The following is a 15115-nucleotide window of genomic DNA, read 5'->3' as shown; positions in this document are numbered from 1 at the left end:
GGCTGTCCTCACCTCCGCCTCAAACAGCACAGCATGCTGGCAACAGCCTGGACCGCCAGTCATTTTGATCAGGATGTGTTTGTTCCTTGAAGCTATTCTCAATTACCCGAGAACAAAACTGGGCCGCGCCTATACTTTAAAAGGGGACATATAAAAAGACTCACTTTTCCAGTTTTTTTTTGTGGGCTTCAACAAGCCACTCCGATGTGACTCCCTGTCCTGTCACACTTGCCAAGGTGCAACATACACTTCTTGACAGCTAATCAGAGCAATTGGTCTTTTTTAGGGAATTGGGGGCTTAAAGAGACAGACGGTCAATACAGAGATAGTCTGATAGACAGTAAAGAAAAATTGTGTTTTTTGAAGGTAAAACATGTTTTAGTAGAAACCCAAAATTCAACAATGAACCTCTCCTTTAAACCCAGCCATAAGAGCTGTGGTTATCTTTTCTCTATACATATTGTCTTTTGTAGCAACTCGAGACAAAGTCTGGACTGTTTCTCTCCTGCCAAACTGCAAATTGATCCAATTTTCTGATTTGCGTTAACTCAAGCTCAGTAAAGAGGTTCTGATTAATATGTTGCGGAGTCATAAAGTCGGCTAGAAAAACAACCCAATGTGTCTGTAACATGTATATACTTTGGAACTAAATCTGTATGAGAGCAGACAGTTAGCTTAGCTGAGACTGGAATCAGCTAGCCTAGCTCTGTCCAAAGGTAACGATTAGCCTTCTAGCGCTACTAGTACTTACCTACTGAAAACACATCTTGGATGTTTAATTTGTACAAAAACAGAAGCGTAAAAACAAGAGTTTGAAGAGGGTTATGTGACTGCGATACATCTCATACAGACTAGCTTGCTAGCTGTCAGAAAACATCAGTGTCCATTTTTTTCTGAGCTGAGCAGATGTGCTCTTCAATTACCCAATAAAAAGATTAATTGAATGACTTTAATGTGCCTCCTTTTCTATTAAAGAAAACGTTAATTGCAGTAAACTCTAGTGGTTTGTGTCTGCCACGTTGTGCAGCCGTACAAGCAATCAATACATGGGGTTTGTGACTTTTCTGAAATGTGAGTCAGAGCATAGCGTGAGAGACAAAACGGTGTAAAAATAGTCCTGGATGTGAAAGGAACCTGGATTCCACTGACAGCAAAGTAGAACAAAGGTGATTTTAGTCTGAGGAGGTTTTGCAAGAGTCTGGCCTGGAATTCCAAAAATAAGAAAAGTAACACACAACGCTTAAAAGGAAATAAGTGCAGTTTAAGTTGTGGCAGAAACACAACACTCAAGTCAGCTTTCATTTGACTCGTTTCCGTCAGCGTTGTGAGCGAACCAAACCCCCTGCGTTCAGATTTCACCTGAGAAAACATGCTGCTCTCTGGACATCTGACCCGTCACAATCAAGGACCACGTTTCCCATAATGCTCCCAACCGACGCAGCTCTTTATTTCTTTGATTGCTGTTCTTGACGCAGCAGACCTGAAAACATGGCGCCGCTTCCAATTCTTTTCAGGATCAACTCCAGAGGACACAGAGAAATCAGTTTATTGGGTCAGCGACAGGAGAACAGACCTACTTCAGGTTATATATACAGGGAACACTCTCAGGCGAGATCTGTGTCACGTACTGTAAAACCTCCACTCTTATGTAGGCCAGCAGAGAGGGATCACCCTGCTTACCCCTCTATTGGGATCACAATGTTCTCGTGTAAGAAATCAAGGATGCCGATAACAGCTGCTGTGCTTGAACGCGGCCCGACTCATATTAAGACTTTTCTACCCACTGCAGGCTGCAAGAATGTGATAGGAATGCTGCCAGAGAGCCGAGTTATCTCCAAAACATTTTACACATTCCTTTTGAAGTTGGAAGGAGCATCTTGGGAAACAACACAGAAATAACACAGGACCACAGTAGTGGACAACTCCAAGATAACAGGTGAAGCAGTGGTACACTGCTATGTCTGAGCCTTTCAGACGCTTTGTCGTCCTCACCATCTGTTCTACAGTCACTGTGTCGTTGAAAACAAACACCAGCAATAGGACAGGTACCTGCCACTTTGTGGGATTGAATCCAGCGGATGACCCTCTCTGTCTGCCATTTTTCCCCTCAATGTTATCTAGAAAAGCAGAAATGCCTCAAAAGTATACACTTGATGCTCAAAAAAGTAGCAAATGTCCTAATATGAATTCACAGCGAGTCACACTGTATCGCCGGGTTACATCCTCTCCTTACGCCTCCAGCGATCGGTAGAAAACAATGTCATGCACAAAGCAGTAAGAAGTGAAGAGCGGGAGGCGTCTGTTCCCCGAGCAGAAGGCAGAGTGTGTGTTTTTTTTGTGTGTGTGTGTGGGTGTGTGTGTGAAGCTCAGAAGGCACAGCTCTCAGCCAAAAGACATGCGAGTGTGTGTGACTAAAAAAAATGCAAAGGTAGCAGAAGTATGTGTGTGTGTGTGTATTGCCGATGGAGCAGCTGTAGGCAAGATACCTCCAGCAGCAGGACAAGGCACGAAAGCATGAATGTGTGTACGTGTGTGTGTGTGTGTGTGTGTGTGTGTGTGTGTGTGTGTGTGTGTGTGTGTGTGTGTGTGTGTGTGTGTGTGTGTGTGTGTGTGTGTGTGTGTGTGTGACAGAGAGAGATAAAACGATATGTCCAGTTTCAGCCAAACGGACTCCTAAAGTGAGCCCAGCCCGACACTAAAACCTCCGATAAGATCTGTTATGTGCAAAGTAGGATAAAAACATTGAAAGCAGATTAAGTACAACGGTAACACAAGAGAGTTACATGTGGTTATTAAGATGATACAATAATACAACAATAGAACAATAGAACTGATATCAGCATAGTAGCAAACAGTTCTTCACATCGCCTGCTGGGGGCGGTACAGCACTCCGACCCTCCAACATTGTGTGTGTGTGTGTGTGTGTGTGTGTGTGTGTGTGTGTGTGTGTGTGTGTGTGTGTGTGTGTCAACCTCAAACCTTTCTCAGTGTGAGCAATGTAAAAAGAGAAAACGTGAAGTGCACAATAAGAATGAGCGCTACAGGATAAAATCCCTCAACTTTTAACAACACACTCAAGAGGGACGTGCGTTCAACAACAATGTGCTTTGTTGTTCTCACAAAGAAGCATCTGCTGCAGTGCACACGGTTCCTACACAGCTTCTATTCACAGGTGTAGCTATCAATGTAAATGTAGCTCGCGGTACAGCACATTATGAGTCACTAAAACAATACACCAACTCCCTCTGTGGGAAAGAAATATTGGTGAAGTTCTGGTAAACTTTAAGCTGTAACTAGTGTAGTTTTCTCATAGTTCTAAAGGAGCATTAAAGGCCCTGAAAACATGTTTTCTGTCTGTGCTCTTCTGCAGTGGGCGGGGCTGAGATGGAAACACGTTACGTCACGTGTTTCTGTGCCCTGGTCCATTGTTTGCAGTATGTGAATTAAAATGAAAAAGCCTGAGCTCTCAGCACAACATGAAGCAACTGTTGAGTTATTAATACCAATCAACAATCGTTTAAACCCATGCACACATGAATTAGTTTGGTGTAAAGGGGCTTCTCCATATTGTCCAGACCTGTGTAGGAACCATGAGTACTCTTCCTCATCAGCCACCATCTGCTGCTTGATAAACACAACTCCGTCACAGCATCTTTGGATGGATTTACGGCCTCGAGTCAAACCAAATACTTGTATCTTCCTTCCTCTCTGTGGCTCACATTCTCTGTCTTCCACCGACGCGTCTGTTCTTCATATATTGTTTAGCAGCACTTCAACGACTATTTTGGGCCTCCTTGTTAAAGACATAAATAACCAACAATGGAGGCTATAAAAGGTGTAAATGGCTGTTATTTTAAGATACCAAATCATGATAAAAAACACGAACGAGCCGCCTGGGTGGAAAAAAGAAAATCTAGTCTGAGCCAATAATATAAATCCAGCCAATGTGTAAACTTAAAGCTAAACAGCACATAAAACTAACAAATGAAATCTGCAGTCTGCTGGGTAATATGCCATCAACATGAGAATCAGAACAGGAAGTGCAGTTTATGCGGTACGAAGGTGAAGTCTAAGGCGTCTGGTGGCTCCACCCTCCTCCAGATATAGCTGAAGTTTGAATTGGCTGAGCGGGGACCAGGGGGCGAGTGGGTAATGAAGCCGAGCTGCTGACAGGTTCAAGGATTCACAGGTCCAGTGGGGTTTTCTTTCACCCCATCATATGGGCCTTAATCTGGGGCATAAATGCTCCAGACAGTCTCTAATCCCACAGGGATGCAGGAGTCAGGTCTGTGAAAAGGAAAAGAAACAGCGCGAGGTCCGTTTTCGTTTCAGTCCTTTCAAATCCAAAGTGGTGAACCCAGTACAGTTTGAGTAGCAGCGTGAGTTTGCTGCACATACACAGTGGACCAACGTCTTATCTATTCACCCAGTGGCAAATGATGTGTTTCTCATGCCGCCTTTGCCAAACTGGTGCTTCGTGCTCCAGCTCTCTGTCTTACAGTCCTCGTCTCCCAAATTAGAACCTGACAGACCACATGGGGATGAAACGCCCGGTCCAGATCCAGCGTGCCTCCCTCCAAAACAGGAAATCACAGGAGACGGACATTCGGCCTCATTAGATATCACGCAGTCAAACCAACGCTCCGCTCCCTGTGTCTGGATGTGAATAGAGACCGTAGCATGGGCATGAGGTTTGCCGTGGTGTTTAAAACCAGGTTAGCTGGCTCTCCAGACGCCACAGGGCAAAAGCCTTTCTGTGTGTCTGCTGCAAGGTGTTCCGAGGACAGCCGTACGATATAAACTCGCAGCAATCGCCTACAGTCTTACAACCCAAGCGTTTTACAACCCATCGCCGTCAGACAAAGGTCCTTGTGACAGTGAAAAGGGGAAAGTGAGGCTTGGCCGTGTATGGGACTTGAGAAGATCATTTTTTTTTCTCAGGGAAGTCATGGCCCAGGAGATGTAAGAGATGGAAAATGAGTCCGCGAGTCTCAAAATGTTCAACAGCACTCCACAGTGTGTGTCAATCTTGTCTGGAGGCCTACAGTTACAGTACCTCGTGCTTACAAGGTGAAGAACTGTGAGTTTAAACACTATTTGTTTCTGTCAGACATCACACTGCTGTAGAACAGTAGTCTACTAGATGATACATATCTGTCTCTCTCTCTCTCGGCGCTGTACACAGCCAATGTCGGTGTTTGTGGTGATGGGTTGAGTTTTCCTGCTGACAGGCCTTCACTCGTTTTTCCCCTCCTGAGTTGAAGCTGCCCCTGGAAAAAAGATATGTGGTCCCTCTCTGGCCATTAGTGGTATAACCTTGAAAACTAAGAGCCAATTACTCTCTAGTGAGCAGAACTACGTTTGGATCTACATGTTCCCTGCTCCTGGTTCCTCCATGTTCTCCAATCAGAGCCTCTTCTGGTGGGCAAATTCTCCAATATAAGGGAAAGTGAATGGAATAGCATTGTTTGGTACCATTTCGTGACCGTTTTCGTCTCGCCTTCTGTAAGCATTCGGTGTACTTCAACCTGGGAACCCAAACTGGTGCAGGTAAGGGAATGCGAGGATATGTAACCCGTTCTAAGCAGCCTCTACAGTGTCTGTTGCAGTACCAGAGTTTGGAACGTTAGATACACAGGGTGACCTGCTGGTTATTTCCCAGGGAATACAGTGATCTTGCCATCCTTGGCCAGCCGTTGGATGATCTGGGCTTCGTAGTCGGCGTCATGGACGCCGGTCTTCCTGAACTCTCCGGAGTAGCGGTTCTGTTCCCAGTAGTGGTGCCAATTTCCCCTGCTGTCTGCCCCGAAGCCAAACACATTCACCTGGAGGAGAGTCGAAGAGTGAGGGTTGGGAAACAAAGTGTGCGATTACAAATATGTCGAGTTTTACCGAGACCAGTATCCGAAATTCCTCCTAAAATGCCAGATCGGGAATTGGCGAGTATGCAAGTCTAGTCATCGATCCAATATCACAATAATTATATAATGCCAGAATGTACAGCATCTGTGTTGTGTTAAAACAGAGGAAAGAAAGAGAAAGAAACTGACCTCATCACAGACATGCAGGGCAAAGAACAGTACAAGCATGCCAGTGGAGGGGTAGCGCCCATGATGTCTGGTCCAGCGGTCGTGGATGTATTTAAAGAATGCCGGGTTGAAGATCTGGACCTGGGTGGTGAACAGAGACGCAGAGGATGGGAGATAGTGTAAAATACTGTCTACCGGCTGAGAATTTAACTAAGAATCAAACCCAAACGGTATCAGCAGAAAGATATTCAGAAAGATCCACGAATGTGTTTTTCGCAAGTATTCCCAGTGTAGCTAAATCCAATTTACTCTGAATTCAGATCTTAAGCTTTCACTCAGATTATTTATACAGTAAGAAAAAAAAAAACCCACAGCCGCTGCACATTCAAGAGGTCAAACCGCACATTAAAAAATTTTATAATACTCTCCGAGGTTGTGATTGAGGTTTTTTTTATTTCACGGATTAAAGAGCAAGCAGAAGATTATTTAAAACAAAGGGAAGGTTTATAATCTAACTGTAAGCCCTCATCATCAACGGGGAGGGGATCATATAATTGCAGCAAAGCGGGGTCACTCTGTGTGTGTGTGTGTGTGTGTGTGTGTGTGTGTGTGTGTGTGTGTGTGTGTGTGTGTGTGTGTGTGTGGCTGCAAATGCCTATGTGTTGGCGTATTACTGTGAGTGTGTGAGAATGGCCAAACGTAATTGCAATGGCCGTTGAAAAAACACACCTTGTCTTTATCCACACGGAGGAACTGCTTCACGGGAGCGTAGGTACTGAGGGAGAGACGGAGAGAAACTGATTAAACACGTTCAATCCACACTTTATGTGATTGCTATGAATTCTGGATGACTGACGACTGAGAGATTGTTTAAGCCCAGCAACACTCTTCTTACTGTGTGTGAGTGTGTGTATGTAGAATGAAGTGTCTTTATTCCACCAAACTATACTTGTGTGCTTGTGTGCCTTAAGATCAAACGGTGGATGCCTACATTTTAGTGTCGCTACACTGTGTGCAGTATGTGTCCAGAATTAATTCTATGTTTGTGTGCACTCTCTCATGTGTGTTTTGGTCTGTGTTTATGCATATCTGTCTGTATGTGTGTGTGTGTGTGTGTGTGTGTGTGCTTCTTACAATCGAATCTGGCCGGTGGACAGAGCGCTGGTGATCCAGACGAGATCCAGCGTCTTAAAGGGAACCAGGACGAAGCTGACGTTGGCCGCCAGGTTCTTGGCGCTCTCCGGGTACATGAAGTGGTGAGTGGTGTGGCTGCCGGCATCTTCTTCGTAGCCCACCGTGGGGGCCAGGTTTATTCTGGGAGTGAGGGAGGGACAGCATAAGAGATGCAAGTCTTTATGTGAGCTTCGACTGTAGTCAAATAGGTGCCTGTTTCACAGGATCTAATGCCACGTTGACTTGATCGCAGTTTCTGATTGTTTTTGGAACCAACTTTTAAAAGAGTAGCTCAACATTTTAGAAATTAGAGGTTCCCCGTTTCATTTGAATGTGTCACACCTGAATTTGGCCACATGGGGGCAGCTGTAAAAACTAAAATCACATCATCGGTTTCTGAAATTGTCGTGGCCAAAGTGTTAACACATAACGGTTTACGTACACGTCCAGCAGACACGGACCAACATTTGCATGAATTTGAAGTCGTCGGCCACCCGACAGATAAAAGTGCGTATTCACTCTCCTTCTTGCTCTGCTTTGGTCTCCTCCAACTGCTGAGGGAAATGTCTGGCTCCCAAAAAACATCCAATCTGTTCACCAGCTGGTTGCTGACTTAACTTGCTAACTGTTTGGTGCCGAGCAGGTAGTGGAGAGCGGGGTTTTAGAGCTTTTTCACTGATGTGAACGCCCCTTTGTTCGGTTCCTGTTGTTTCTGTGCTTTCCATCTCCAGAGCTGCAGACCTGATTGAGTGTAATCAGCGGCATTGGACACATCTGGTCTCACCCTATATATATATATATATACATATATATATATATATATATATATGTATACACAGATATCTGTGATGTGGCTTCTGTTTGTTTTTTTCCAGCACATTGTCACACATCCTCTTCCTGCACAGATTCCTGCCATTCATTCATTTGACTTATTTTGACTTACTTTTTGGTTCAAATGAATCACTGTATTTGTTAAGTATACCAGTGTGTCTCCTGTTTTAATCACAGTTTAAGAGCCGGGCTGCGACACCGACAACAGCTGCCTGTTGGATACAGTGCTCATGAGAGCGGTGAGAGTGAACCAAAACAGTAAAGTAACAGGCTCTAAAACCAAAACAATGAGCTGAAAGATAATAAAACACTAAGAAACTGCAGAGTCGGGTGAACATTCACTGTGGGTTTTGTCACTACCAGCAAAGCAGTCCACAGTAGTCGAAAGTCATTTGAGTCAATATGAAAATATTTGTTAGCTCATAAGTTTCAGGACAAGGACACATTTTATTCAATAATGTAATAAGCACATTTGGCATCGCAACCTCCAGTCAGACAGTCACTGAGCCACTCAGCTCTGTCTGTGTAGCTCAGACTTTTGCTGTATTTACAGTAGACGTGACTCACTGTCTGGAGGAGTGAGCCGTAAACACATTAAAAAAAAACACTGAGCGTGCCTTCCCGTATGTCAGTGAACAAAACAGATGTTTTTTTTTAGATAGCAGGAGTAAAAAGGCAGACAGGGAGGAGGGAGGAGGTGGGCGGCGGTGGTGGTGGTGAGTGGGCCTGTTGTGGCAAAGCTGATTGCTGAAACAAATGAGAATCCAACCACAGCAATGAGCTACTGTAAGAGGAGACAGAATTTGGAGGCTGCCCACACAGGTCTGCCGAGAGTGCAACGCTAATGGATGCTAACGCTTAAGTGCACAGAAACAAAAAATACTAGTCATCCCCGCCGAAGCGTTCCTGCCACAAGCACACGCCCGCTGCAGGAAACAACATATAGCTGTGTGTTCATGCCAACTGACAACAATCAGGCACTGTGATCCATCACTGCTGCACGAATAAAAAGCCGGGGGGGGGGGGGGGGGGGTAGATTCAGACAAATGGATTTATGTGCCTCTCTGCACGGGTGTGTACGTGAGAGGCACGACCTATACGTTTCAGCTTCTTAGGACATGAAGCCCTCTGTGGTGACCTCACACGAGTCAGGTGACCTCTCCGTCAACCGGTTTCGGAGAGCTGAATAGAGGACGGCTTGTGCGAAAGATTACATTTAGTATCAGACACACGTCTGCTTTATTGGCAATATTTGCACACACACACAATATTATTTGATGTAACTTTAATGGCACATGTGTAGTGTGATGTCACAGTGTGCTCTCCACACATGAAATGTCTCTTCCCTCCTCCTCCTCCTCCTCCTCCTCCTCCTCCTCCTTTCTTCATCTATCTCCATATCTCATAGCCTTGCTCGGTCCAATGCGTCCGGCATCTGGTCTCTGTCCCTCCCGTCCATCCATTGCATCCATCACCCTCACCTCATGATGTAGTTGTGTCCGTCGATGGTCGCCCCGTATTCGGCCCCGCGGAGGTTTCCGGAGTTCCCCACCACGGCGCAGCGCAGGCAGCGTCCCGGATCCCACGAGCCGTACGGCGACCTTCCAGGAATCACCTGCGAGAGGACAGCCGTGATTGAATCAATCTGACTGGATTCAAGCGACGCGGTAAATGAAATAGGACACCGGCGCTAGAACAGCAAGAGACCCAACCAGCAGCTCAGAACTGATTTTAAAAAAATACATCCTGCTCTCACTACTGGTGTGAATTCTTAATGAGACCATCCATGAGAAATACATGGGGCCCTTCTGCCCTTAAGGAGCGAGACTGAGTTATAGACTCATACAGCCTTATGTGACACAACTGCGCTGCTTTGAGTCGGAATGAACACAAAAAAACTTTTTTTTAAATCCAGATAAATGAAAAAAAAGAATGAGCCATATCACTGATAAACCCGACTGTCTAATGAAGACAAGCGTTACCCTCAGCCTTTGCCCAAGAGAGTGAAGTAATGACTTGGCTGATCTGAAAGTGCTGGGATAATGGAAAAGGTGAATTAATAATATAAGAATACCTGGAACAACCTCAGCAGCACCTGCTGGATGCTGTGGGGTTTAAACTGGGGCTGTAACATCTAGAGAGAGAGAGAAGACAAAGAGAACGTGCGGTTAGCATGTGTAGTTTCTCCTCTGCAGACAAATTGGACGTGACAACAGATGTTATATGGAGTTATTTTTCCGTGTGCCCGTGGACGTGTGTATGCATGCAGTTGCCTGCATTCATGTGCGAATAAGCAGGTGCCTGTGTGTGTGTGTGTGTGTGTGAGTGTGTGTGTACACGTATCTGTGTGAGTTCAGGTAACAGACACGTGTCAGACTGACAGGATGCAGTCAGACTGGGTGAGCTGTGGTCAGAGGAGCAGACGCGCTGCTGTTCACAGATGTCAGTGGAAGAAGGGAGGAAAATTGTCAAAAAGAAAGCTAGAAGTGTGGGAGAGTCCATCCGTCCTGTCAACTTCTCACTCCCACCAAATGTTTTTCTTTCTTTCTCGACTCCTTGTGTAAATATACGGTTTATTACAGCTAAAGAGACAGTTACAGTCCCAAAGGGGCTCTGTGTCTTTCCAGGAAAGTTTTACTTTTACACTGTCCGTCACCAACAACAGTGAGTCGTCCAAAGTACCCAGAGTTCTGCTCGGCGGGATAAACAAAAGTGACAGCAGAGATGACAACGCGTCTCTCCTGTCGGGCTGAACCACAAGAATAAATAGAAGGTGGACGAAAAAAAGAAGAAGGAAAAACAACTGAAATGAGAGCGTTGAAAGAAAGACGAAGAGGGGAGGAAGAGGATGCTGTAGGTGATTTAGCCCTTTAAGTACCTTAATGGATAAATAACACCATGAATGAATCTAACCCTCCTGCTCAGTGTGTCTGCATTTGGGCCCGGCCCCGTTTGGAACTAGTTTCCATTGCACATAATTAGTTTGGTTTTGTCGTATATTGCGAACTTGAGAAAAATGAAACCGTCACATTTAGATTACAAGGTTTTTGTACGTAATGATTTTTATCAGATGACGGATTTAAAAAAAAAAAAAAAAAAACAAGATTACGAATTGGGCTGGCACCACATGAGCCGACAACAGCGTCAAACAGGGTAACCATAAAGGAAGGCATCACCATCATTTGTGCTATTCCCCTGCTTGTTTCTAACAGATTTCGGATATGCCACATTGTTTTATCTAAACAAATCAAACAAAATCATTTCCCCATTCACTCCTATGGAATGTAGGCATCCAAATTGGGTTTTATTCCCACATGTGGGTTTTGATAATAAGCCTCAGAGATGTCTGCCTCCAACCTTAGACAATGGAAATGAAGGGAATTCTGTAAGCGTTACAAAAAATGACATTAATAAAATCAGTCATTTGCCTTTTCAGATACAATTCACAGACCTCAGTAGTCTTCATTGAAACCTCTCTCTACTGCACAAATAGTCTCTATACAAACTGTTTTATGTGTTCTTGAGACAGATGTGTTTAAACCTGGACAAATCAAACCAAAACTATTTCCAATATTTGTAATTTGGATGAACTGTCCCTTTAAGACTCAACCGTGTCCCAAATGGCATCCCAGCGATCACAGAGATTGCTAATTGATTGTTCATGCAAACAACTCTCAAAAAAAGAGAAAGAAATTGTATTCTACACTGGAAACCAAGCTGAGAATGCCGGCGCTCACTATTATTACTACATGAGCGACTTTAATGATAATCATCATCGAATAACACGGGTAAGGAGGTAAAACGAGAAACTGCATGTGTGCGTTCCTCCGTGTTTGCTAAAGGCTTACGAACACCTGTCTCTCTCCACGTGCAGGCGTGTCAGCTGCTGCGGTGAAGACGCACCGGGTACACCGACTGGAACGCATGTTGTCGCGTACGTCTGCTAAACAATCGCGCAATCAAATCTCCTCATTTGCTTCGAAATTCCAAACAAATCCTTTCCTCCTGTTCGCCAAACAAAACGCATCCACCCATTAATAAAACATGAACATACTCAATTTTCCATGTAGTCATGTGAAACCCGGCAGTTGTAATATGCAATTTGTGCGGCAGCTGTTTTAATATTGCATTTAATATGCGACGCATGTGCGTGCAGCTATGTGTACACTGAACGCTCGTTTTCGCTCTGGATTTTTCTGCACTCTGCACTTCAAGGAGAAATAGTTGGTGATTTAAAAAGCAAACGCAAACACTTGTGTTACCTTGGCCCAATGCACTTTCTGAGTGGAATATCTACCATTTCATGAAGAAATCCATATCCAAGTAGACCTTTATTATTATTATTATGTATGAAAGAAGCATTCTCAAATGGCTGAACATGTTTTCCTTCCTTCCATGTAAGACATGCTGACTGTGACCAACACACTGTAGCTCATTTAAACAGCGAGGTCTCCGGAGGAGAAATCCTGACCTTGTGCCCTTCCTTATGACAATGGAGGCTTGCGTTGATTGATAATGAAAGCCCATGTACTACCGGACCTTGGTACGCTCATGTGACGTGCACCAATAGCCATGAGGACTGCAACAAGAAGGTCTGTTCCCTTACAGAGCTGTACGTGTATTAATGCAGGTTAAGTTAAGTGATGCAAGAACTTTCAAACCTCTAAAGCCATAGAAACCGTACATGTTTGTTTCTGCCTGCTCTTGGCTTCCTTTCTAGATTCCTGGTTCAACGCTGCTACCTCTAGAAGGCGGGCTACTGTCCAAAGCAAAGAAAAAAACATAAAGATGCCAATTGGAAGAAGAAACCCCGATCTCAGTGCTACATCTTCCTGGGAAATTGCGACGCAGCGGAAGACAGAATTGCAGAGTGAAAGGAAGCAATCTAAATGTTGATGGTGTCCATAGCCATTACATCGTCCAATCAACATTTCCTTAATTTACTATAATGATAAGTTCTATTGCCACTTTCTATAATACGATTGGAGGAAACACTGACCCTCTCGAAAGCTTTCTGTGGGTCTTCAAATCACTTAATGTTCATAGTATTACATTCACAACAAGCTTCAATTTGGCCGTTTCTTTAAAAAAAGAAAAAGAGTTTTGGGTAAAACTTTCACAAAATAATAAAAGACCTCCCTTTCACAATAGAAGTCTGGCAGGTGGTTGGAACATAATGATGCATCTTCTCTCCTCAAATCTTCAATCACATCACCGCTTCTCTGCCAGACGACCTGACGCTAACCTCTCAAAACTAGAAGCACACACTAGAAGCCAATCACTTCTTCTTTCTCCCACAGCAACAACAACTAAAACCAAACACTGAAGGACGCCACTGCGTCCCGAAGACAAGGAGAATGCGGACGTACAATAAAACAAGACATTAGTGAAACTATTAACCAGAGAGAGACAACTTCTCCTTTCCAAGCTGACACCTTAAGAAATGCATCCCTGAGCTCTCCGATCCAGTGAACATTACCTACATTGTGTTTCCCCCCCCCACTGTTGTTGTGCTCCACCCCTCACCCATCACCTCTCCTGTCTCTCCATCTCGTCACCCTAGGGCCCCGTGTTCTCCCAGATCCCGCTCATGGCAAGGTCCGCCTCTGCCCTCGCCCCCCCCCCCCCCAAGGATGGGATCTTTGACTGGCCAGTCTGAAAAAGAGGAAGGAATACAGCAGCATAACCTTCCTCAGTGGTTGTATGGGCACCTGTTGTGTTAAGAGAGACTTGAAAAATTTTGAAGTGAGAGCGCTCTCGTTCTCAGTGGAATGAAACATTGGGAAGCCATACGTTCACGGTCGAGAGTAGGAAAATAATTTTTGCTTCGTCTGTTTATTTCAATGTGAGGCGTGTCTTTTGTTATTATTTATTTATTTGGAATCAGAGTTTTGAACGACCTCATTGTGGGATGCAAAGACAATGAGGACGCATACCAGCGGCGGCTGACAAAGAGATGTCCGATAAAAAAATGTAAAAAAAAAAACTTGATCCAATTTTGGTATCTGCCAAAACACACAGGCAATGGTGCATTCATGCATGTAAAGAGAAATCCAGCACCTGCACACACATAAAAAAATAAATCCCCCAAAACAAATAAATGCACACAGACACACACACACAAAAGTTCCATCAGGATATTGGCTGCTCCTCTCCTCTCCATAAGCATCATTTCCTTTCTCTCTTTCTCCTTTTCTCCCACAAAGCAATCTTCATTTTCCCACTCCTTTGTCACCACTTCCCTTTCACCCACCATCGGCCTTAATTCGCTTTTCCTGACACAGATCTCCTTCGCTTACATTTTCCTTCACGCATCCTCTCTCCAGCAGTCTCCTTGGCCTCATGTCTAATTCCTTCTCTTTAATTTCCCTGGCTCTCTCTTTGTTTCTCCTCCTCCTCCTCCTCGAGCCTTTCTTCATCTCTCTGGGACGCCTATGCACCACGCAGCTCATCAGTGCTGATCAGAGGCCCCTAACTCTTTCTTTTTTCTTTACTCTCTGTGACTTTGTTTCTCATGCCGTTACCCCTCTGCATTATTCTCCTTCTCCCCATACCGCTCTGTTTTTTCCAACCTCCTTGATCCCTCCATCCTTTGCCTTCTTCTATCTCTCCGCATGAAGCCAGAGCTTGGCACGCTGCACCGCTGTTGTTCAGGGGCTTCAACTTTTTTGGCACACGTTTTTTGGCACAGCCAAGCCAAATGGCGTCTCGCTTCATCCTCTCAGCTGTCCTCGGACTCCTAAAGTATAAGCTTCCTTGGCACCTACTTTCAAGTGGATACCACTTTTCTTTTTCACCTACTATAAACCAAAAGTTCACATTAGTGAATCAGTATAACTGTTAGCCTAAATCAGAGCGAGTTTTCCAAGTGAATCCAAGTGACGGTTAACTTAATCAACGAAGACTGCTGGTTGAGTGTTTATACTCTTAAAAGGTGAAAATGCTTCACCGAACTAGAACGTCACATAAGTCTTGCCTGAAAAATCATTATTCTAAAAATGTTTTTGTTAGTTTTTTTGCTGAATGCTCGATTCTTCCCTCTCCTGAGGCCGGAGGAGGAGTAACACATTAGGTTTGATTTT

The 15115-nt window shown here is 44.5% G+C and overlaps 1 protein-coding gene across 1 annotated transcript in view; it reads right to left on the bottom strand.

Annotated features, from left to right (window-relative positions):
• Nucleotides 1-5651: 5651 nt before the first annotated feature.
• st3gal2 (ST3 beta-galactoside alpha-2,3-sialyltransferase 2) overlaps nt 5652-15115 on the bottom strand; it is a gene marked incomplete at both ends in the record, with an annotated part of 38268 nt that continues 28804 nt past the window's right edge. Inside the window, 6 exons of the mRNA XM_079163555.1 lie at nt 5652-5825; nt 6051-6170; nt 6759-6804; nt 7164-7343; nt 9515-9648; nt 10108-10167. Of these exons, the coding sequence (XP_079019681.1) occupies nt 5652-5825; nt 6051-6170; nt 6759-6804; nt 7164-7343; nt 9515-9648; nt 10108-10167 (714 nt within the window). The remainder of the gene's footprint in view (nt 5826-6050; nt 6171-6758; nt 6805-7163; nt 7344-9514; nt 9649-10107; nt 10168-15115) is intronic.

The sequence above is a fragment of the Pholis gunnellus genome, assembly GCF_910591455.1.
Source record: "Pholis gunnellus genome assembly, chromosome: 7".
Lineage (NCBI taxonomy): Eukaryota > Metazoa > Chordata > Actinopteri > Perciformes > Pholidae > Pholis > Pholis gunnellus.
Note: the sequence above shows the minus strand (reverse complement) of the source record. Positions and strands in the feature narration are given on the sequence as shown.